This window comes from Ailuropoda melanoleuca, chromosome 9, assembly GCF_002007445.2.
Source record: "Ailuropoda melanoleuca isolate Jingjing chromosome 9, ASM200744v2, whole genome shotgun sequence".
Classification (NCBI taxonomy): Eukaryota; Metazoa; Chordata; class Mammalia; order Carnivora; family Ursidae; genus Ailuropoda; species Ailuropoda melanoleuca.
The window spans coordinates 61,726,697-61,753,453 of NC_048226.1; the positions used below are offsets into that span (position 1 = coordinate 61,726,697).

At 34.2% G+C, this 26,757-nt stretch overlaps 1 protein-coding gene across 5 annotated transcripts in view; it reads right to left on the reverse strand.

Moving 5' to 3' along the window:
* Positions 1 to 26,757, reverse strand: part of TRIQK (triple QxxK/R motif containing) — a 97,190-nt gene that overhangs the window by 48,658 nt on the left and 21,775 nt on the right. For 3 of the 5 annotated variants that reach the window (XM_011221533.3, XM_019796853.2, XM_034668298.1), the window contains one exon: positions 4,658 to 4,739. In XM_011221533.3, coding sequence (XP_011219835.1) covers positions 4,658 to 4,718 — 61 coding nt within the window. In that variant the 5' untranslated portion in view covers positions 4,719 to 4,739. The remainder of the gene's footprint in view (positions 1 to 4,657; positions 4,740 to 26,757) is intronic. The other 2 variants (XM_002916603.4, XM_034668299.1) reach the window with 1 other exon arrangement.

The following is a 26,757-nucleotide window of genomic DNA, read 5'->3' on the forward strand; positions in this document are numbered from 1 at the left end:
TACTGGAACTTCATCAAGATAAAAAGCTTCTGCACAGAGAAGGAAACAATCAACAATCAACAAAACTAAAAGCCAACCTATGGAATGGGAGAATGTGATTTGCAAATGACATATGAGATAAATCTAGGGTTAGTATACAAAATCTATAAAGAACTTATCAAACTCAACACCCAAAAAATAAATACTCTAGTTAAGAAATGGGCAGAAGGCATGAATAGACATTTTTCCAAACAAAATTCCATTTCCACTGTGTGTACACACACACACACACACACACACACACACACACACACACACTGGAATATTACTCAGCCATCAAAAAGAATGAAATCTTGCCATTTGCAATGATGTGAATAGAGCTAACGAGTATTATGCTAAGTGAAATAAGTCAGTCACAGAAAGACAAATCCTATATGATTTTACTCATGTGAGGAATTTAAGAAACAAAATGAGAAGGGGGGGACCTCTTGGGTAAATAGGTGATGGGAGTTAATGAGTACACTTGCGGGGTGTTGCATGGAAGTGTTAAATCACTAAATTGTACACCTAAAACTAATATTACAGTGTATGTTAATTAACTGGAATTTCAATAAAAACTTTTAAAAAATGGTATGTTAATATCATCAAAGAAATAGAACTTGCCACAAGATGACATACATTCTAAGAAATTCTAAAAAATGTTCATCAGGCACAAAGAACATGATTTCAGCTTTAAGGTCTGGGATGCAAATGAGAAGAGCAGAGTAGGTGATAAATATGTATACAATTGTATGAGCTTTGACTGAATAAACTATAACAATAATGTCTTAGGAGTTTTAAAAATAGAATTAAAAAATGGAAGCATCATATTTTGGTCTTTCTAAATTAGGAACAGAGATACCTCAGACTCTCCTGACAGCCAAAGTGCTATTATACTGTCAATTCCATTAACTCAAATCTTGTGACTTAATCATCTTTGCATCTGCCAGTACCTAATATAGTCTTCAACCCCAGAAAAGTAGTATGGTGAAGGGATTATGTGCTCAATTTCTTGGAATTGAGTCCTGCTTTACCTCCTACCAATTGTAGAACCTTGGAAAATTCTTTAACCCATCTGTGTCAAGTCTTCCTGATCTGTATAATGGAGATAATAGTAGTTGCTTTTTTGCAGGACTACGGTAAAAATAAAATAAGATGTGCCTGGCACAAGATGCTTAATAATTATTAGCAACTTTTATTATATAAGAAAATAGAGATTCACAAGTAAATTAGTTGTGTTTACCTAGTACATATAAATATTATTTGCCTGATATACTTAATAACATATATTTAGAAAATATCTTAATTATGTTAAAGCAGTTTTTAAAATTCTCTTCCAATTTTGAAATAATTTATCTCTAGAATAATACATGTAATACTAGGCAATATTACTCTCTATTTTTATAATATTGTATCTGAAGAGATAAAAGGACCCAAACCAGTTTATTTCCCCTTTAAGCCAGCAATATTTCAGAACATTGTTTTTCTTGGGTGCATTGACTTGAAATCGAGAAGGTATTTCATCTTCGTTCACTACACATTTCAAGATTATTCTATAGTAATTAAAACAGTGTCCATTTAATGTGAGGATTCTGTAGCTACAAAGTGTTTTCAGTGACAGCATCAGCCCATTTGATTCTTACCTGAGCAAAGAATATTGTAAAGAAAGCTTTTATGAAAGCCATTAATCACTGTCATTTAGTACATAATTGAAAAGGCAAAACTTTCAGCAGAAGATAAATATTAAACAGTGATATTAAAATCATCATTCAAAAAATGGCACTGGTATTGCCCAATATAGATACTGACTGTCCATATAAAAATTACATAAATAAGTGAGATTTTGTAACAAGAGGACATTGCACATATGTAATACCACTATTCTTTGTGAATGTTTATAAACTAGCAATTAAATTAGCTCACTAGTAACTTTAATAGTAAAAAAAAAGCCCACTATGATACTCATTTTATTTGCTATTTATATTTCTTTTTTTTTACCACCGATACTGAAATATCTCATCAAAATAACTTTAGCTGATTTATTCCCTCCTCAGATTTTTGATCAGATCTGGGAAACATCTGCATAGGACTCCATTTAAGGGAGACAGTGCCAGTGATAGATTTATTATCATTAGTATGAGCTCAGGCTTGTGGTACTTTCTAACTCTGATATGGAAAATCAGATAATCCTTCCTTGAGAAAATTCTTGAATTAGTTAATATCTTAATTAATTAGTTTGTATTAATTAACTAGTCAATATATTTTCTATTTCATTTCTGTTTTTCCAAAGAACTTACATATATCATAATATTCTATAGTATATGCATAAGAATCTTAAGACTGCAGCGCATTATCCTTAAAAGTAGTGAACAAAAGTATACCATCACTCTTTAATTTTTAATACAGTGTGTTTGATTATGATTTCTATATTTGCAAAGTACACAAAGGATGACTCATATCCATGCAACACTGTAGTTTACAAACTGGTCTGACACTTCTCATGGATCTCCAGAGAACCTTGTGAGAGTGAATTTGTGCAGCTAATATTTTCAAGAGGAAGTAAAACAGGAAAGAGAACTTCGTATGGGAGTATAATGCAAATCACAGCACCCTCTGAACAATTTAGTGTAAGAACAGGGCTGAGGCCTTGTATTATACTGCTTTGTCTCACCCTTCCTTGGTTCTAACAAACGTGAATAAAACTAAATAACAGATATGCCATGTTTATAAAACAGAAGATTTTAGATTTTTAATGTCTATTCTCCAAAATTGATCATTAGATAAAACTCAATTTCAATAAAAACGCTGCAGGCCTTTTTGTTGTTGTTGTTGTTTTGTTTTAGAAAAATTCATCTGTGGTGATAGAAATCAGACAACTGGTTGCATATGGAGGAGGAGACTGACCAGAAGCAGATACGAAGAATTACATGAGGAGATGAAAATGTTTCTATTTTGATTGGCGTTTCTGGTTACATGGGTATGTCGCTTGTTAAAATTCTAAGAATTGTATGTTTAAGAGTTGGATTGTGAATTGATCCATGATACAGCTATTCTTTATGTGGTTATCATATCCCATTTGATCAGAGACTTTAATCTGATAAGTCAGTCCTGTTTAAACACGTAAATAACATAACAATCCACACTATTTATTCATCAGGCATCCTGTAAGTGAAGGAAGGAGGAATATACAAAAAAAAATCAAAATCATAAACCAACCCTGAAGAAATTTTATCCCATTAGAAATACTTTTTTAATTTTCTTTTATCTGACTACCAGTTAGACGAGTTAGATCATTTTGTAAGGCTCTTTTGATTTCATTTTTTATTGTAATAGCTGTTTGCTTTTTTATTTCTGTTTATTTAGATTTCCTCTTTCATGAATTACCTCTTCATGTTTTGTACCCATTTTACTATTGGGTTTCCAGGCTACTTTATTTATTTATAGTAGGACTTAATTTTTCTACATATAAATTTTAATTGGTTATATATATATTCTAAATATTCTTTTTATTTTGCATCTATTTTGTTTTACAGAAATATCTTTATGGAACGCACCTTATATATCACATTTATTAAATAGGTATACACTCTTTTGGTAAAGACTTATTTTCTGACTTATATTGTGACTTCTCTGTTTATCCTTCAGTTTTTTAGAAGAGGTTTTTTATTAATTGTTATTTTTTTATTTTCAAAGAAGCAGGAATGGGTGAGAATGAATATGAACATGTTAAAAGAGAAGGTGCAAGATGGGAAAGGGTCAGTTACCTTTTTTGCTTCTAACCGATTTCTTTTTTTTCTTCTTTTTTAAGATTTTTATTTATTTGAGAGAGAGAGACACAGCGAGAGAGGGGGCACAAGCAGGCAGAGTGGGAGAGGGAGAAGCAGACTTCCTGCTGAGCCCGATGTGGGGCTCTATCCCAGGACCCTGGGATCATGACCTGAGCTGAAGGCAGACGCTTAACAACTGAGCCACCCAGGCACCCCACTTCTAAATGATTTCTAATTTACTACACTTGGCTCAAAGTTGTAGTTGTAGGATATGGATTCTTTTAAAATTGGGGGAACTTGGTTTGTGGCTTTGTATGTGGGTAATTTTTTATAAATACTCCATGTACCCTTGAAAAGAATGGGTAGAAAATCTTGTACTTAGAGCATAGTCTAAAAGAGATAAGCTTCCTGTTATTTTTTTACGTTGACAAGTGGACTTTTCTCTAGTCCACCACTGTATTAAAGGAAAATTTTAAAGAAGAATTTCAGGCTTATCAAATTATTGCCATTGAGTTAACAAAATTAAAAGTTTTTACATGGATAAAAATAAATCATTTAATAAATGACAATACTAAAAATATTTACTATATAAAAGCATCTAGCCTTAAGTAAAATAATAAAATGTATTTTTGCTTTTATTACATTAATACAAATTATAAGAGCTTTGAAAATAACAAGTACACAAAGTGTATTTGTCCATCGATAAACAGGGCTACATTTATTTTTTGCTCTTTAAAAATATATAGTCCTTCGTTATTCATATTCTGTGTATCATATGTATTAGGGAAAAGTTATTTTCTTAATATCACACATAATTGCTTTTATCTTTATCTTAATTCATAGGACTGTATCAAAGGGAATTCATTGCTTACCAATTTGCTTTCTGTACTGATCAACAGGAAGTTTTATAGTGGAGGCATCTTTTCTACCCATCTTTGATCTCCAAAATGCCTGCTGCAAAGAAAGAAAGTAATTATGATGAAATCCTAAAAAATCAAAAGGACTATCTACAGACTTCAGGAATAATTTATTCCATAAAATTCATTTTTAAAACAATGGGTAAAAATATTTTTGACTTATTCCCATTAGATATCAGTAAAGAACACAAAATTCTTTCAAATAAATTATCAAGGATACAATTACTGGTAATTAAATTTCCCAGTTATTTGTTTTTGGTAACATTCACTTCATCAAGTACCACCAATACTCAAACCAAACTATTAGAGAGTATTATCTGTAAATGTGAAAGTCATGTACCATTTATTCAGATGGGCTGGGGTTGTAGGCATGCTCTTGGCAGTATGTTTCTTTCCAATTACCTATTCTGTTACACAAAAAGACTAAAGTTTGAATCTCAGATACTTTGAATCTTGTTTTAAAAAGCATGACATTGGGGCGCCTGGGTGGCACAGCGGTTAAGCGTCTGCCTTCGGCTCAGGGCGTGATCCCGGCATTCTGGGATCGAGCCCCACATCAGGCTCTTCTGCTGTGAGCCTGCTTCTTCCTCTCCCACTCCCCCTGCTTGTGTTCCCTCTCTCGCTGGCTGTCTCTATCTCTGTAGAATAAATAAATAAAATCTTTAAAAATAAAATAAAAAATTAAAAAAAATAAAAAGCATGATATAGGTAACAAAAGTGTAAAAATTTGAGTTCTAGTTCTGTCTCCCCTTCTGTAAACAGTATAAATTACTACCATTTACTAATATTCTCATGCTTACTACATTACATGCACTGTTTGATTTAATCTACAACACATCTTTCAAATCTTATTATTTTTATTGAATTTAAATACATGGCAGACATATGCGGAATTTAAGAAACAAAACAAATGAGCAAAGGGGAAAAACGGACAGGGGAGAGGGGACAACCATGAAACAGACTCTTACTAAGAGAACACACTGATGGTTATGGGTGGGGGGGTGAGGGGATGGGTGAAATAGGTAATAGGGATTAGGGAGGATGCTTGTGAGGAGCACAGGGCGTTGTACAGAAGGGCTGAATTACTGTATTGTTCACCTGAAACTAATACTACACTGCCAACTAAATGGAATTCAAATAAAAACTTTAAAAAATATATGTGGCAGAGACTGCACTGTCACTTGGAACTAAGCAGAAATAGTAAGGTTATTAAAAGCTGAAGGATTTTATTTACAAGGAAATCAACTTCGTCTAAAAAAGTATGTGAATGAAAACCAATTCTAGGACCTCTAAACTCAAACCAACAGACTGCAGCCGCCAACGAAGGCAAACTCTGTAGATTTGGAACATCCACTTCATATGTGACCAGAAAGGGGAGCCATCCAGAAGGGAAGGCCATAAAGAACAATGGAAAAGGGAACTTCTCTAAAAAAACATAATTAGGGTCCAAGGAAGAAACTTGGGTAGGTACAATGGGACTTCTCAGTGACCTCACGCACAGCAGGTTTCCTTGTCATGCTGGATCAGTGCTTCCTGTATGTTTCCCATTCTTCCCGTTCTTCCCTTTCTAAATGGGAGTGATTATAGGAGATATGAAGCAGTTATCTTCTGCTTCACCATTAGGAAAATTTCATAGTCTGTAAACTTCAAGGAAGCACATTTCAACCTAAGAGGGAGCACTGCGCCCTCGCTTGAGATCCTTGGCTTTGCCCTGGATGCAGTAAGTGGGGAACTCTAGGATCTTCCTACTAAAGAGGCAGGAAAAAGGATGCGGATGGCTATTTCATGACCAGAAAGGTGCAGTATAAGAAAAATGGCTGGCTGCTTACTAAAATACATGTACACCTTCGTTTTTGGTTTTGTTTTTTTTTTTTTTCTTTCCTGAGCTCACTCGACAACTTTTCCAGCCTCCTTTGATGTTAGCTGTGGGCATGTGACTGAGTTTCAGCCAACAGAATATGAATGAATTAGTGTTTGCTACTTCTAGAACTAACCTATAAAAACTTTCTATATGTACTCATTCATCTGGCTAACGTGGAGATGGCCCCCACAGTGATGCTGGAAATAATGTGATGAAGAGGGCAGAGCCTGGGACATCCTGGATCCTGAATGACTACGTGAAGGAAACCTACTCAACCAACTTGTTTCTCTCTTTCACACTGCTGTGAGAACAAGAAATGACTGATAGCATTTGAGCCTCTATACATTTTATATTTGTTTGTTACAGTAGGTAGTATCACCCTGACTAAAACAAGTATGTATAGATGTCTCTGTATAAATTATTAAACTGTAATTTTCCTAAAGAGCATTATTAAGGTCCTCAAATACAGAATGTCTTTGAAATCTGTTCCGATCAAACTGTATTTTTATTTACATATATGGTCACACAGAGCAATATTAACAATGATAACACCTAACACAGAAAATGGCATCCCCAAATTAATAATTATTATTTATGTGTAAGAAAATTATAAGTTCTGTTAAAAATCTATTTTTCTATTCATAACAATCTTCAGATTTAATATTACAGTAATATTTAAGAATGTACAAAGACAAAAAGTCAAATAAATGAAATCTTCACCTCTCATAAACCATGTAGCTATCACATCTAAGAAACACAATCTTACAATTTCAGAAATGAAACCAAGACATCACCTAATCCTATATTCTCACTTATTATTATTCAGAACATTAATAAAAGCATCATAAAAAATATCAATAGATATGTTATAATTTATTCATATAGCAATCCATTTGCATAGCGTTTTGCATTTACTAATTGTAAAGAGGAGTCAAGTTATTTTAATCTTGATTATGTGAGGTTAGAAAAAATACCACTCCATTTTAGGAGAGAAGTTTAAATAAATAAATACACAGACATTATTCCCTCTTCAGTTTGTCTGTTGCCTTTCTGGAATAGCTTAAATTTTTAAAAAGCAAATTACTAAGGCTAGCTACCAAAACAGTCACTCACTATGCTTCCCTCCATTCCTGCTTGGTCATTTAAACCAACATCCTAACAGAGATAATACTTTAAAGGCCAGTATTTTATTCTTTCCTTACCTGTAGTAAATAAAAAAGGAAGGGATCCACACAGAATATCTTTTCAACAAAAGGAATTAGATTTTACTGATTTTAAAATGTACTTTAAATGAACAAAGTGATACCAAAAAAAGCTAAAGAATCTATATTTTTATAAAGGCCTATACTCTATGAATTGACCATTTTATAGATATATAACCTGTGAATATAAAATCTTTAAAAAAATATCAACTTAAGAGATACATTAAAGAGGAACTAGCTTTAAATTTTTGTTCCCGATGATTTTGGTAACTGATAATCCTTACCCAGAATTTCAAAATTAAAACTTTATTCTCTGAAATTATTCTATTCACTTCGTTATTTATTCTATTCTATTCTTTAAGCAAAATAAAATTTTACCAAATGTTGAAACAAAAAAGTCTGAAGAACACACCCATGCACAAATGACTTACATTTTATTAGCTGTAACAAACACAAGAAGAAAGAAAATATTTTACTTTCCTAATAAACACATTGAGGCTATTTTAAATGATCTAAAGAGATTCCCATTCACATGTATGGTGCAAACTGTCAGTGTCTCAGACATCTAGAACCTCTAAAATGTTCTGACTTTTCTTTGTTCTTCAAAGCCTTGCAGTAATCATCATTCATTTCTATTGCTTTGATGGTTAGATAGCAAACTCCCAAGAAATCCAGGGAGACATTAGCACATAGAGCCGCAATTTCTAATAAGACAGCTATTTGCATACAAGATCAGCCACAATTTAAAATGTGTTGTGATAGATGCGGAAAGGGAATAACAGATTTATATTAGCATGTACAATACCAAGATTGTTTTCACAATTTAATTCCTTGGAGATTACATCTCATCACCTTCTTTTATAAAGAACACCACATTCCCTGAGGAACTAACTTGCTCTGAGACCCAGCTAAACTAAAATATGGATTAATAAGATAATATTTATTATTTATGAATTTCGCTGTAGGAATGATTTCAGATTAAATCATCAGAGAAGTTTTTAACATTCTTGAAACTTGATAACACATACTTAAGGAAGAAAAAAATGCTAATTTTATTTAATGCCTAAATTGCATATTAAAATATTTCATAATTAATTTTTATTTAATTAAAACTTCACACTCTTCAGGACTTTTCAGATTAAAAGAGAGTGTTTTTGTTTTTAATATCCTTTCTTAACCTGAATTTTACACAGTAATTTGCCACATGTATTTTTAAGTACAATATGTGACCTTTAAAAACAAACAAAGGTAGTACAATATCCTATCACATTCCAACCAAGTTATTTTATTGCTCATTTATACCTTTTTTATGAAATCCAGAAAGAACAAGTAAAGAAATAAGAAACCTGAAGCCTTCACATATGTCTCTGCTTCCAGAAAAAGCATTCAATCCAGACTGTGACATTTAAATACAGATCAAAACACAGGTTATTAAAAAATTCAACCCATGACCACAGAAAAAATAATCAGTTCAGTTTTTAAGGCTAAAAGACCCTTCCTTAAAAAAATTCTTACTTTAGAATGAAGTTATAAATAGGCAGAAAAGATGTTTGGTTATGGCTGGATCAGAATTGAGAACCAATTGTGAAAATAAAATCTTATGCCAGATGTTGGGATGAACAAAGTAATGGGTAAGTAAAGAAGGCACTTGTCCCTGATCTGATGCATTCATTATTCCCAGACTGATGTTTTTAAAATTTCAAAGCCGATCATGTAAGCAACATATTTAAGTCATCCAAATAATGGCCCATTTCCTAGATAAAGCAAAAACTCTTTTACAGAACCATTAATAACACGCATTTGCCATGTGTTCCTTCCTCATAGTTCTGATGCATTATCAAATTCAGCTCTTAGTTCCATGATTTTGACAAGCTCATTCACATTTTTATGAATTTTCTCATGCTCTGCAATGTACTTTTAATGTCATTTTCATATTCCCCCACTTGTGGAATCTATATTTTGATATTTTAAGCAAGGGCACATGATTCAGATCTCCAGAGATAATTCTCCACACTTAAGGAAATGAAAAAAATAAGTCATTTGGGAGACTATCAAAAGTGTGACACAGTAGACAATGTATACTTTGACATAAATATAATATCGAGATAAGTTATTACAAGCAGGAACAAATTCCTATTGTGTAAAACTGGAGAGCTAACCAGTGGTCTTCTTAATGTTTTCAGGGACCAAAGTGACCACCTCATCATTAATTTGTCAAATTCATTTTCTTTATAGCTGCAGAAAAAAATGTCAAAACTTGAATATGTGAAAAGGCGATTTCTAAAATCCTGATCACTAGCCAACACTGACATAAAAATTCATAAGAAAGAAAATTCATAAGCTGTGAAACCCCAAAAAGTCATATACCAGGAAAGGAATCTTAGTTGTTGAGCCTCATCCTTCAGCCACATGATGGAACTAAAATGAATACAGTATTAACAAATAGTGCTGGAACAGCTGTATATTCTTATGGGAAAACAAAGTCAAAATTAGACCACTATCTCACACCACTTGTCTGGCTCCCTGCTCAGTGGGGAGCGTGTCTCTCCCTCTCCTTCTGCCCCTCCCCCTAGCTCCTGCTCACTCTCTCTCTCTCAAATAAATAAATAAATAAAAATCAATTGAGGATAAATCATAAACCTAAACAAAAGAGCTAAAACAATAAAGCTACTAGGAAAAAAAGAGATTACCTTTATAACCTTGGAGTAGGCAAATATTTCTTAGAACACAAACAGTATAGATTATAAAGGGGAAAAAAAGAGGATGTACTGAACTTCATCAAAATTAGTTTTTGCTCATCAAAAACAAGTGTGCACTGAATTCTACCCCTTCCTACCTACTTGAAAAGCCCAATCATTTTTTTTTCCTGTCCTTTCACCCCCCTACTTTCTACTGGCTCCTTGTACTTATTATTTAGACAGTTTGTAAACACCCACAATACTTGTATCTGAAAAAAGAACTTGCATCCAGAATGTATAAAGAACTACTACTACTACTAATACACGGCATACATCCCAATAAAAAAAACAGGTGAAAGACTTGAACAGAAACTTCATCAAAGAGGATATACAAATGACAAATAAGCACATGAAGAAGCTCAACACCATTAGTAGACAGCAAAATGGAAATTAAAATAAGAATTAAAATATTACTACGCCCAGTAGAATGGTTCAAATAAAGCTTTACTATACAAAATATTGGGAGGATGTGGAGCAACTGAAATTCTGGTACATTGTTGATGGGAGTGTAAAATCACAACCACTTTGGAAAACTGGCAATTTCTTACAAAATTAACTGCCAGAAATTCCATTCCTAGGTATGTATCTAAAAGAGATAAACACACACACCCACAAAAAAATCTCTGTACAAGGATGTTCATAGTATCTTTATTCATAATAGCTAAAAATTGGAAATAGCCCTCATGTTGAACAGAAGAACTGATAAATTGTGGTTTATTCATCCAGTGTAATATTACTCAGCAAAAAAAAAAAAAAAATACTGATAATGGGCGACAATGGTGAAAAATCTCAAAAACAGTGTGCTGAGTGAAAGAAGCGATGCTCTTTTAGACCTAAATTCAGTGAGTATTCACCAGTTTTATATGCCCTTGTAACATCATTTAACAATAGTAATCCCTGCCTCTTTCCTGAAACACTCATTAAAATGCTTACTTCCCATGGGCGAAGGAATATATAAGAGGTAAGAAAGCAGAGTGGAAAGCATAGACAAATCTATTACAAAATAAGTAAAGGGAAGGGGAGAGATAGGATATTACTTAAAGAGGGAGAAGTTCAGGAAGATTTTTTTGTTATACTTTGTTTTGTTTTATTCTTGAGGGTTCGTTTGTTTTTGAATGCAGATGGAAACTGGAGTCAGCCTAAATAATAAGTAGAAGGAACCAGCAGAAAGTGACGGGGTGAAAAGACAGGAGGAAAAAAAAAAGATTGGGCTTATCAAATAGCAAGGAAGGGATAGAATTCAGTGCACACTTGGAGTAAAAATCACAGCAAACTACCTCTTTCATTTTAACAGCGAGGGGGAAAAAGTATGGATAAGAGTAATGCAACTTTTGAGGTTTGGTAGTCCTAAGCAAAGGAAGTCCACCTGGCAACTCCACGTTCACAATGAAGTAGGAGGCATGATTATCTTCCAAGAGTGAAATAGAAGGTAGAAACTTTGGAAATTTGAGTGCGGAGGCTGGAATTTATGCTGGAGAAAATTTATGCAGGGGGATAATAGAAAGGGCTGTCCAGGGGAAACAGGATTAATGAGAAACACTATGAGACCAAATTAATTTGGTAACCATGAATCCATGGTGGCATTAAACTACATGATTGAAAATAGCATGTTTTTGTTTTTTTGTTTTTTTTTTTTTTCTGAGTGCTCAGCTGCTCACTGCTGGCTTTGGGAAGGGATAGATAGCTGGATTAAGCAGTTTAGGTTTTCCCAGGGAGGCATGACAGAAAGGCAGTAGGGCAAAAAAGTTTAGGATACTCTATAAAGTGGATAAAGTGATGTGCCATGGCGTCTAAAACTAGAGAAGGAAATGAAGACAGCAGAGGGTGTAGAGTTAAACAGAAAGGGAACCAATTTTTGGACTTAAAAATTTACATGAGGTCAAATAACCAAAGTTTGGGGAAGAAAAGAACTAGAATTTCTTTGACTAGAGAACTAAAGATTATTAACAGAGAATATGGAGTGATTGATGTTATTACTGAGATGGAGCAGGTTATAATCCAGAGCGACTAAAGTAATAGGAAAAGAGCAAGGCAGACAAGTTAAGGAAATGAGGGCCAGGATAATGCAAACATCACACATGTGGAGAGTGAAGGCACCAGGATGGCTGAAGGATCTGGGCTAAGGAGGAAAGACTCGAAGTTAGGAAGATGGAGGAGTGACCTGGATATCCACGCTTAACAGCACTAGGGAGGCTGAGGTTCCTACAGTCAAATGGAATCAACTACAAAGGAGCTGGGTTTCTTGTTTCATTTGTCTTCTTTGTTTTTTATATGCATGGAAAAGTAAACAAACTAGAAGCGCCAATAAGAAAATAAAAAGATAACAATCAGACTTTTGATCCACAGGTATGTGGAGAATTAAACAAAGAAGAGTCTCCACTTAGAAGGCTTTAGGGAAATGGTGTCTATGAGAAAAATCAGGTTTCAATTAATGTCAAGAGGTAAAAGTGATAATCAATGAAGTGCTTGAGGATGGATAGGGTTCAAGAGGGATATAAAGAAAAATAGAAAGAAGAGAATGGCAAGAGATTGCTCCAGTAAAAGAATAAAAATAAACCATAGAATAACATGGGCGTTAAGTGTTAAATGTGGAGAGGGGAGGACAAATAGTTAAATGTGTCATCTTGGAGAGCAAATAAAGATAACAGGAATGCATAATATCTTGAATTAGGTTATCTCAAAACTGCATTGAGTACACAGGCCTCTTCAGGAGTCAGCTGTGGCCTAGGTAAAATGAGGAAATCCCAGTCCCTCTGGTATGGGTCAGCTGGCTGGAACTGAACACCTCAGAAGAAACACTCAGATCTCTAGAGTCTAGTTAGGTCCCCACTCACCAGGAGCAACTAGAGGCTCTAGGTCAGCGTTTGTCAAAATGCTGTTCATCCAACACCATCAAGAGTTATGCGGGATGCTCATTAAAATGCAGATTCCCCCATCATAGTCCTACTGAATCAAAAGCTCGAGGACTCAGGTCCATGAATCTCCAGGGGGGGGTTTTGTGTTTTTTTGTTCGTTTTTGTTCTTGTTTTTTGGCCATTAATGTTTAAGAATCACTACTTTTCTTTTTAACCAGCTTATAGGTAATTCCGTGCACTAGCATTTGAGAAGCGCTGCTGGAAGTAGATGGAGGGCCTCAGCAGGGACTGTGAGATCCTTCAGCCTCTTTGGTGGAGGCTGAATAAGGCAGTATGAAAAAACTGGAGAAGCTTTTAAAAATCGGCTAAAACTTCAGACTTTTCCTAAATTCAACAGGAAACCATAAGAGGGTATTGTGCAATGGGGTTATCAAATCAGATACTTTTAATATGTTTAGAAAGGCTAGAAGTTTAGAAGATAATTAACAAGCTTAAAACAAATCTGGGTACTTTCCAAAGGAAATCTACTAAGAGAGTAACACAGAGAGTAGAAAGGAAGAGACACTTTGGTGTTTGACTTTTCAGAATTTGGGAAGAGCAGAAAGGGGGTATGAAGCAGAGGAAAAGCTGAAGATAACGGTGCTTTTAAACTTGAGTGATGAGTAAGACACGAAGTCCAGGCCAGAATATTCAAAGATACCCAGTCAGTAAGGTTGGAAAGACCAACGAAGCTGAATTTTTAATAAGCACCAACTCCCTGCCAGGGTTTTCAATCTCGGGTGGTACATGGACCAGACTTGACAAAATATTCGGTTAGAGAGTTGATATGCCATTAATAGAAACAGGTAATATAAGGAGGTAATAGGGAGAAATAGATAAGGGTAGGTGGAGAGGGTAGGGGAGTATTATAAATATACATCATAAAATGTTTATAATTATAATTGCTGTAAGAAAACAATGCTCTTGTTTTTCCTGAAACCCCATAGAATTGGTTTATCTACATAACTATGTAAACTGTAGATAACTAATTCCCTGGTCTCCATCAAAAAATACCCACAAATATTTTACTTACTTTTATTTTAATGCCTTTTTAATGCACAGATTGTTGTGGCATCTGGACACATGACATACTTGAAAACAACACATTAAATTTATACCGCCCAGAATAGACAAAAAGCTGCCTTGCATGTACCATCAACAATGCTCATCACTGGGGGAAGGGGATGCTGCAGTAGCAGGGTCCCATGGAATTATTATTTTTTTAAATTCTGAACTTTGCACTAATATCAAAGGAATAAACACTTCAAATCTGAGAAGGAGATAATTTCTACCAAGTAAGTGACCATGTTCTGAAGTGGAAAAATCATCATTACCATTTACAGAGTTTAAATTCAGCAAAATGGGAAATGCACTGCAGTTAATTTCTTGTACTATATTTGCAAAAGGAGATAGGTTAAACTAGGATTGGCTCACGATATAACTTTTAATTGTCAATAAAAAGTCATTAGTGACATAAATTATACTGTCTTTCAAATAAAGGATTGTATTATGTCAACTGTACTGTCAAAAAGTTTCTAAGGTTACGATAATGTGGTAGCAAATACATAAAACAGCAGACACTGTTTTTACTATTACAAAGTGCTGACAGAAGAAGAGGCACATAGTCAACCATACTGAAAGAGCAAAGACATCTACAATTCTAGCATAAAACCAATAAGGCAAGCATCATATATCACTGCGTGCTAAGAGCTTACTGAGTCAAGAGGAATGAGAAGAAGCAAGTGTATGTTTGGTTTCAATGATCCTGAGGTAGAGAAAAGGCATTTTTATGTCTACTTTGACTGCTAACTAATACACCTTTAGACTGTTTTTTCTGATGAGACAAAGAGTAATTGAAAATAGGATTATAGATCTAAAGGTCCCAAGCCTTGATGTTTCAATACTTATGATCCCTTTAAACTGGTTATTTTAAAAGAATTATATGAAACCCAAGATTGTTTCAATTATCATATAGATAATAAAAAGTTTTATTCTGTCCAGATGGTACCAAAAACTAGTGGCTAAAGGATGAGGGAAAACAATAAGCTCTAGATGCAAACACCTCAGATGGCATCTATTCTTATCTCTGTAATTCCTAAGTAAACAGATATAGATCTATTTTATCATAATTTCTTAATATGAATTCCCTTTCCTTGGTTCTCAAGTAACATTAGAGAATTCTTATCATTCAGAGCTTTCAATAAGTTACCAGAGACAAAGATTTACTGACAAAAACTACGTTTTTTTCTATGTAGTCCAAGTTTAAACACATTTCAGTGGGAATGTCCAAATAATATATGTGTTCAGTGTAGATGAAATGTTCTGATATACTCTAAATCAAACAAAATCACAATAACCAAGTTTGACTTATTTGAAGTTAACAGCTTTTATTTTTCTTAGTTTGCATGTATCTTACATTGAAGCAAACATGAACCAAGTTCCCCAAATATGGTCATTTTAAAAAGGACAATATATTAACAACTTTGGGAAGTCTACTGAAAAGCTTTTCTGAGTCTCTACATGTGCCTTGTTGATCTCTTAAAGAGGACTTGAATATGTCATTTCCAATGTTACTTGACCAACTTCTCAAATTTTGCACATTATCATCTCATGAAGCCTCCATTTCACGTAAAGTTTGATGAAATAGAGGGATTATTGGAAAGCTGATTTAGAAGGATTATAAGGGAAGTGAATAAGCATCTGGTTGATGAATAAAAGATGTCAAGAACTGGCTAAAAGACATGCTTATCAGATCCCCAGCTTCATATAGGATAGGAATATTCTGCCAACAGAGACCTAGACTAGGGTGACCATATAATTTGCCATCCACGCCAGAAAATTTTGAGAGTGAAAGAGAACTCTGTGACACCAGGACAGCAAGTATAAACCAGGACTGCCCTGGGCCAACTCCTACTCCAATACACTCTTGCCCTAACTATAAAGTACACAAGTACGATTCACAACACACTGTACCTCAACTAGTTTTGTCATTCATAAGGTGTTGCAGTAGAGGGAAGGAACGGCTCACTTCTGGAAAACTTACATTTCAGGAAACAAATGATTATTTTAGGCAATACTTGCTGCAGGCATGACGATACCACAATATCAGATTGTACTATGGGACAACCTGTCCTCATTTATGTATCTCTCTGTGACATGCGGCACTACTGAGTATTTGGTCTTGAAACTAAGGTGTTGGTTTCCCAGCTAGCATTGCCCCAAGTCTCCCCTCTTCCATCTTGATTTCTTCTTGACCACCTTCATATGCACTCTTACTCAGTCTGCCTCTTAAACACTGGTGCTCCCCATAGTTCATCCATTCCACATAAGCTCTCCTTGGGTACCTCATTCCCTTGAATGTATGTAACAAGGACCTATATCCCTAGCCCTGGCTTCTTCGATCATACATCTAGCATCATTCTGAGTATGACCAAACTGAATTTCTCACCTGTCCCAATGACTGACTTGTTTTTCCTATGTTCTATTTTATTTATTTTCTAACTAAACTCAAGGAATGTCACAGAAGCAATGTTGTTTTCTTCTCGTTGAATGTTTTCTTCAACTGGTAGTGTTAACTTTGATCACTTGATTAAGGTGATACTCTGCCTGAGTTCCCCACTGTGAATTTAGTCTTTTCCTCTTTGTAATTAATAAGTATTTGGTTGGGGGTATTTTGAAATTATATAAATATCCTGTTCTTCCTCAAATTTGCAACTACTAGTTTAAGATTTATTGATGTTTCATGCTGAATTAATTATATTCATACAGTTGTCAAATGATGATTTTTTTTTAAAGATTTTATTTATTTATTTGACACAGAGAGAGACAGCCAGCGAGAGGGAACACAAGCAGGGGGAGTGGGAGAGGAAGAAGCAAGCTCCCAGTGGAGGAGCCTGATGTGCGGCTCGATCCCAGGATCCCGGGATCACGCCCCGAGCCAAAGGCAGACGCTTAATGACTGAGCCACCCAGGCACCCCTCAAATGATGATTTTCTAATTTCATCATTCCTTCTACACTTATTAGCTGGTATTCTATGGTATGAAAAGTGTTTTCTTCTCCCCATTTATTCATTTTTGTGTTTATAACAGTATACACTCATAAATTGCTGTTTTATTCAATGGGTTAAAATTCATTTATATAATTTGTTTATTTTGATGCTCAAATTGTCCTGGATTTAGCCAATGAAAGGTCCTTCAAGTGATTTATATCTTTTTGACATAATGCCATCATTTTTTAAACACTTGCTATTTTCTGACATAATAAAATATTCAAGGTTCATCTTATACTTTTCCTGATCCTTCCCTGGAATCTCCCATTTCTCCCATAGGCCCTCACCTTTCAGTGAGGAATAGTATTTAGACATCAAGATCTGGGGACAGGATATGTTCCCTGATAATGAGTGATACTGTTTCCAAGCTTGTCAATGCACAGAGCTAGGGAACATTATGTATTGATGTGAACTCAGTGCTTCCAATTCCCAATCGAATGCCACACAATTTATTGTAGTTTTGCCCTTTCCACATTTATATTTGTAACTTTCGTCTCCAACAGTGACAAACCTATCAGCATTATTATCAATGAAATTTGTCATATTCATTTTTTTATAATATTTGGTAATATAAAGTTAATACCTAAGATTTTGTAACTTGTAGATCACCCAAGAAACAATGGACAAAAGCCCATTTGAACTAAATCTAACAAGTAACTAACCTATGCTAATGTAGACCAACTTGAGGGTAATAGTAATATCAAATATTAAATATCCCACAAATGTCAGTCACATTATTTTATGCCTTACAGACATGTGCTCCACTCTATGGCAAGAAAAATGATACTTCTCTTAAAACAACTAGGCCTATCCCTAAAGTTGGCCATGGGGTCTACTTCTCATAAGCATATGTTTGCATACGGGAGGAGTAGCTAGTGGAGTAAAATCAAGGTTCTTTAAAGATAAGGGTTAATGGAATTCTAAACAGACAACTAAAAGTGTCATTTCAATGTACGCATAAGTATTCATAAAAAAAATAGATTGCATATATCGAATTGCTAACATTCAAGACCTATAAAGATTTATATTATGCAATTACATGTATGTGTATTGATTCATCACTTAATCTAAAATTTGAAAAAGATGGTTTTCACAATTTTTTCTTTTTTTCATTAAGCCTTTTAATTTCAGCATAGTTAACATACAGTGTTATATTATTTTAGGTGTATAATATAGTGATTCAACAATTCCATACAGTACTCAGTGCTCATCATAAGTGTACTCTTTAATCCCCATCACCTATTTCACCCATGCCCCCAACCACTGCCCCTCTGGTAACCATCAGTTTGTGCTTTATAGTCTGATTTTTGGTTTCTCTCTCTCTCTTTTTTTCCTTTGCTCACTTGCTTTGTTTCTTAAATTCTACATATGAGTGAACTCATATGGTATTTCTTTCCCTGACTGACTTATTTTGCTTAGCATTATACTCTGCAGTTCCATTCATACTGTTGCAAATGGCAAGATTTCATTCCTTTTTATGACTGAATAATGTTCCATTGTATATATGTACCACTTCTTCTTTATCCATTCATCTATTGATGGACACTTGGGCTGCTTCCATAATTTGGCTATCGTAAATAATGCTGCTATAAAGATAGGGGTGCAAAACTCCTTTTAAATTAGTGTTTTTGTAATTTTTTGGGTAAATATCCAGTAGTACATTTACTGAATCATAGGGTAGTTCTATTTTTATTTTTTTGAGGAACTTCCATACTGTTTTCCACCATGGCTACATGAGTTTTCATTCCGACCAACAGTGCAAGAGGGTTCCTATTTCTCCTCAGCCTTGCCAATACTTGTTTTTTTATTTTAGCCACTCTGACAGGTGTGAGGTGATATCTCATTGTAGTTTTGATTGGCATTTCCATGATTATGAGTGATGTTAATCATCTTTTCATATGTCTGTTGGCCATCTGTATGTCTTCTTTGGAGAAATGTCTGTTCATGTCTTACTTGTTTTTTGGGTGTTGAGTTGTATAAGTTCTTCATATATTTTGGATAGTAACCCTTTATTGGGTATGTCATTGGCTAATTTCTTCTCCCATTTAGTAAATTGACTTTTAGTTTGTGGCAATTATCATTTATGGCAATTATCACTTATGCTAATTATTAGTAATTTCAATGTGTATTACCTATTTCAAGTAATTAGGCTTTCAAATTCAACAAAAACATTCTGGAAAGTCACTTAAGTCCATCTAGAGAGAGCAAAAATATGATTTCACTTATATGTAGAATTAAAAAAAAAAACAAATGAACCAAAAACCTAAAAAAACCCAGAAACCAACTCATAGATACAGAGAACAAACTGTTGCTTGCAGAGGAAAGGAGGTGGGGGTACAGACAAAATAGGTGAAGGAGATTAAGAGATACAAACTTCATATCATAAAATAACTAAGTCATGGGAAGGAAAGTACAGCATAGGGAATATAGCCAGTAGCATTATAATACCAGTATACGGTGACAGATAGTACCTACACTTATCATAGTGAGTACTGCATATTGTATAGAATTGCCAAATCACTATATTGTGCAAGTAAAGCTAATATAACATTGTATGTCAACTATATTTCAAGAATAGAACTGTTTTTAAAACTTCAAAAAAACCCACTTAGATTTGTCTTTCTTTCTCTCTCCTTCTCTTTGACTAACCCCTTTAGGAAAAGCTAACTAAAAAAGAAAATTCTAGGTTGGTACATGGAAATTTCTAAGAAACATTCAATGTTAATATACCAGACCAGAACATATAAAACTTTAGTTGAGCCCAGTATTTAAAAAAACAAAACAAAACAAAAAAACATTGGAAGACCTTGACAAAATCATGCTATTCCCCTTCTTAAATGATTGCTAAATTTCCTTAAAAAAAAAAACTAGTGTACATGATCATATGTTAAGGAGGATAATTATTTTCATGCCTAGACACAAATCGTAGAAACAAATTGGATAGGCCCAGTAATAATACTACATACTTTTTAAACATATCTTTTAAAACCAATGAAAGATATGTTCACTGAGGTAAAGTTAATCTGAGTATATAAGGGGAAATAAACATCTCAAGGCAACCATCAGAATGCTCTTTATGGTTATTTTGTTTCTAATAGTTTCATAATTCTGTATGACTCACTAAAAAATAGCTTTATTAGTAAATAAGTATCAAAAGTATAAAAATAACTAGTATACATCCAATTTCATAGAAGTTGCATTAAATGCATTCATTATATTGAAGTCTCATGTGATTATATCATTACCATTTTTCTAATACACAGATTTCTCAGACTGGTAGTTTTCAAACAGATTGTGTTATTAAAACTTATATTTATAAACAATGATGCAAATTGCTCATTTTTAAAACCACCAAACTATACTACCAGAGAAATACAATAAAAAGTATTGAGTTTAAAAACTGAGAAAATAATGTAGAAAAAGGTTAATGGGGAGAAGCACTGGGTTATTGGGGCGCCTGGGTGGCTCAGTCGTTAAGCATCTGCCTTCGGCTCAGTGCGTGATCCCGGAGTTGTGGGATCGAGCTCCACGTCAGGCTCTTCCACTGGGAGCCTGCTTCTTCCTTTCCTACTCCCCCTCCTTGTGTTACCTCTCTCGCTGGCTGTCTCTCTCATCACCTACAAGCCCGTGAAGCATGGCAGGCGGGGCATCAGGGCCACCCACTCGTCCCGCTTCATCCCGCTCAAGTAGCCCGTCTGCCCAATAAAGGCACAGACTTGTGTAAAAAAAAAAAAAAAAAAAGCAGCACTGGGTTATTAACTAATATACTTCTACTACGTAGAAACAAGCAAATAAAAAGAGAGAAAAAAGTGCAAAAATACAAAAGTAAGCTTATTCTTTTTAAAGGATCTATTTATTTGAGAGAAAGAGATAGAGGTGGGAGGCAAAGGGAGAGAGAGTCTTAAGCAAACTCCATACTGAGTGCAGAGCCCAATGTGGGGCTCGATCTCCTGACAGTGAGATCATGACCTGAGCCAAAACCAAGAGTTGGATGCTTAACCAACTGTGCCACCCAGATGGCTCTGAAAGCATATTGATATATTTCCATAACAATGGATCGATAGAGAAAAAAATACCCCAGACAGGAACCAAAACGCAAATGAAAAAAACATAAATTCTACTTTGTACCAGGTTTTATTTCCCATTGCCTATTCCTTAATTCCTATTCTATCAAATATATAATGGCTTTTTTTTTTAAGATTTATTCCTTTTTTCCAGAGAGAGACAGAAAGAGAGAGAGAGAGCAGGGGCAGAAGAAAAGAATCCCTGGGCAGACTCCCTGATGAATGTGGAGCCACACCACGGAGCTCTATCCCATGACCCATGAGATCACGACCTGAGCCAAAACCAAGAGTTCGAGGCTCAACTAACTGAGCTACCCAGATGCCCCTGTAATGCCTTTTATAAAGCATTTCATTTAAAAAGATGTCAAAGTATTGCTTGATAGCTGACCTAAGAGCATTCAGTTTCACAAAAAAGAAATAATTAAAGAAAAGCTATCAAGTGAAAATATGGAAGATATAGATTTATAATGGTTAAAAAGCAACAAAAGACTTTACATTCCAGCAATGTTATGGATTACTGAGATTAAAATATTTCAACTGCAAATTACCAAGAAATTATCAGGATTCTGCTTACATGAGTGTTCATTTTGTGAAAACTGAACATCTAACACTCTTGTGTTATGTTGTTTCACGTATTATTATGTATTTATATGTATTATATATCAATGAAAAATTACAAAAAATACGGAATTCAGCTAACATAATACTTAGAAGAAAGAAATTAGACAAGAGACAGAAAAAAAAAAAAACTAAAAAGTAAGCACTAGGAAAAAAAGGAGTGAAGTCCCCCAAATTACAAGGAGTGATAAAATCAACTAAGAGCAATAAACAATGAAACAAAGATGCAAAAGAGATGAGATGATCAACATAGACAAAAGTTGATCTTCTGAAAAATAAGAACATGGAACAAACTCTTGTCATGATAGAACAAGAAAAAAGGTACAAAATTATTAGAAATATGTAAGGGAACATGGCTAAACGTTCAGCAACTATTACTATTATTTAACAAGAAGATATTGTAAAAAAACTTCTTGTCAATAATTTAAAAATTAAGATAAAAGATCATTTCTTAGAAAAAAGATTTACTAATCCCACTTCAAGAAAGTAAAGATAGCATAAAATTGAACAGAACAAAAGTCATTTAAAGAAATCAATCAGTGTTTAAAATCTACCATTAAAAAGTAAAAGGCACACAAAACAAAACCAACAAGACTGGATAGTTTTAGAGGTAAATTCTATTAACCATTCAAGAGACAGATAAACAAGCTATATCAGGCCCATAAAATGATAAGCAATTTTGAAAAATACAAATAGGTACACCACTTTTCAACTCATTTCATGAAGCTAACAAACCCTTACAATGACGCCAGGGACATTATAAGAATGAGAAATCATAGGCCAAACTCACTTACAAAGAGAGAGATAAAAATCCTAAATATAATATTAGAAAATAAATACAATATGTATAATCATAATAACAAAATTTACCAAAATAAAGCTGGGCTAATAACAAAAATGGAAGGATAGTTTAACACTAGATAATATGCTAATAATATTCTCCATGTTAACTGATTTAAGGTGAAAAAAATTGGAAATCCTCAACAGATACAGGAAAAAAAAGTTATATTCAATATCCATTGATTCTTAAAGAGTGAGAAAAAGGAGAAAAGAAGGGAGGGAGGGAAGAGAGAAAGGAGAAAAAGAGAAAGGAAGGAAATCGCAATAGTAAAGAACCTTCTTACTGTGTTAACAGGAAGCAAACAGAGAAAGAAAAGATTATCCTTAATAGTGAAAATCATGAACAAGACAAAGATAATCACTGTAATTAGAAATCCAGGTAATATAGTGAGACAAGAGGGAGACAGGATATACGGATTGAAAAAAAAAAGTTACTATTCACAAATAATATGACTGGGGATGGGCAGAGAAAAACTACAGGCAAATTATTAGAATCTGTACAAGATTCTTTATAAGAGTTCAGCAAAGTTACAATTTATAAAGTCTACATACAAAAATCATTATTACTATACAATAAAAATTTTTAAATATCTATAAATACTATGAATACCTATAAAATATATGCAAGACCTCTTAAAGAACTTTTTTAAGAGAATAGATTATTAAAATAAAATAAGAGCAGTAATTAATGTGCATTTGGGAAGTGCTACAGCAATATCTAGTAAAATCCAAGATATGTATATACCAGAACCATCAAATTCACTGCTGGTTATATGAATTAGAGAAACAATCCTCTATGTGAACAAAACACTAACAAGGCTACTTAATAACACAAAAATTTTTAAAAATTGAAAAAAAGTCCAAAGTCCTATATGCACACCACAATTCATTCATCAATGAAATATAATGCAGTTAAAATGTGTGGGCAATTAAGGTTATACCTGGGTGGCTCAGTCAGTTGAGCACCCCACTCTTGGTTTTGGCTCAGGTTGTGGAATCTATTCTGGCTGGGGCTCTGCATTCAACACAGGTTCTGCCTGGGATTCTTTCTCCCTACCTCTCCCACCCCCTCTACTCCTCCCCCCATTCACTCTCTCTTCCTCTCTAAAAAAAATGAAAACATAATCTTTAAAAAAAATCTGTGGACAATGACACGCCTGTTAATACATTTACATAATATTTAAAAACATTCAAGGGGTGCCTCAGTGGCTCAGTCATTTAAACATCTGCTTCTCAGGGTCCTGGGATCAAGCCCCAGACAGGGCTCCCTGCTCAGTGGGGAGTCTACTTCTCCCTCTCCCACTGCCCCTCCCCCTGCTTGTGCTCTCTCTATCTCTCTCTCAAAGAAATAAATAAAACATTCAAATCAATAGCTGATACTATTTAGGGAAAATACATAGTATATATAATATATATTTTCATGCTTCTTAATAATAAACATCAAAATATCAAATTTGTTGGTTATTTGGTAGAAACAAGGAAGACAGATACAACTGAGATTGCTTGCACAGAGGTATTTAATTGGATCTGTAAACAACATACAGTTGGGTCTTGCTTTTTTACCCAACCTGAAAATATTTGGTTTAAATGGAGTGTTAAGGGGCACCTGGGTGGCATAGTTGGTTATGCAACCGACTCGGTTTTGGCTCAGGTCACAATTTCAGGGTCGTAAGATTGAGCCCTGCATCAAGCTGCACACTCAGCACAGAGTCTGCTTGAGTTTCTCTCTCCCTCTGCCTTTCCCCCCTCAAATAAATAAATAAATCTTTTTATAAATAAATAAATAAAGTGTGGAGATCACTTTATTTAATGGAATTATGTTTGTGTTTATATCCACTATCATGTAATTTATTTTCTATTTCTTCCATCTATTCTCTTCTTTGTTCTTTACCTGCTGCTTTGCATTTAATTGAACATATTTTAGTATTCTATTCTATCTTCCCTTTAATTTGTAGTTATTCCTCTTTGTTTTGCATTTTTGTGGTCACTCTAGAATTTATAATGTCCATATATTGCTTATCACAGTCTATTTTCAAATAATCTGCTACTATACTACATATTACATAAAGCTCTACAACAGTAAATTTCCGTTCCCTTTCCCCAATCCTTTGGGCCATTATTATGACACGTTACATCTACATGTATAATAAATAAGCTGTAGCCAATATATTTGCTTTAAACAACCAAGTATATTTTTTAAATTTTTAAAAATGAGAAAATGTTTTTCATATTTACCAACATATTTACTATTTCCAGTTCTCTTTATTCATTGTATAGATTGATGTTTCATTTTCCTTTTTCCTGAAGAACATCCTTTAACATTTCTTGCAGTGCAAGTTTTTGGCAACAAATTGTCTCAGCAGTTTTTTTTTATGATACAAAATTATTTGTTTTGTCTTTCATGTTTGAAGAATATTTTTGCTGGGTATAGAATTCTATTTTCTTTCAGTGCTTGAAAGATGTCACTCCTTTGTCTTCTGGTTGGCAGAGTATTGAAGAACATTCTTCAAATTTATCTTTTTTCTTTAATTCATATACATCTCCTCTTTGACTATTTTCTATTTCTTTTACCCCTGTTTTCAACAATTGAATTTTGATGTGCTTAGGGGTCTGCTTATGTTTTATCCTAGTCTGAGTTCTTTGGACAGTTCAACTAGCCTTATCAGAGAACCTGGATTCCACCCTACCCTGATCTGGCTAAAAATGACAACAAAATAAATGACAATAATAAAATATTTTTCTAATATTTCTAATATAATTCTAATCTGAATTCAGCGGTAATCGTGTGAAATTGAGACAACTGGCTTTTGTCTACACCAGTAAAGAATACTGACCTGGTTGAATACTCACATATGAAAAGCAACACATCCATAAGATCAATGCTTTTCAGTACAACTCTAAGACTTGGTTAACAAAGGTATCCAGGGGCGCCTGGGTGGCACAGCGGTTAAGCGTCTGCCTTCGGCTCAGGGCGTGATCCCGGCGTTATGGGATCGAGCCCCACATCAGGCTCCTCTGCTATGAGCCTGCTTCTTCCTCTCCCACTCCCCCTGCTNAAAAAAAAAAAAAAAAACTTTAAAAAAAAAAAAAAAAAAAAAAAAAAAAAAAAAAACAAAGGTATCCAAAGGAATGATATCTATTGATTCTCAGTTAATTATGAATGAAGTATTTCCCTGTCAATAAAAAAAAAATCCAAATTTTGAAGAGACTCTAAGAACCAAGGAGATTATATTACCTAAAAATTGAACTTTACAAACACTCAATGAGTTTAAACTGTGGCCTAGATACCATCAACGGCATATTTACACATGATAAAGAATCTTTAAGGAAGTTATCCAGATGCAAATGCTATAAATCATCCTATGTGAGACCCAATTTATGCACTTCCCCAGATTCACTGCCTACTATACCCTCAGTCCTTGCCCAGTCATAAACACCAGCCATTCCCTTCAATTCATCTTCTAATACCTCTGTCTGTCTTGGGTTCTCTGGGTATGAAGGTAAAAGCACAGCTTCCACTACCACCTCCATAGTCACAGGAATACCTACTCCTACCCCCACAGGAAGCCTGGCTCCTCCCCCACTTCCAAGATTCTAATGAAGCCCCAGATCACACAGGGTGAGATTTGACTTCCCCAACAACTATCTGAAAAGTACAAGGACAGTAACATGCCATGAGATGAGATTTGACCAATGAGAAACAAAAGATAGGAAGATGCAGGCAAATAAATTTCTTTCTCTTCCTTGGTTCAGCTACATTGAGCTTTTTTTTTTTTTTTTTTTTTTTTT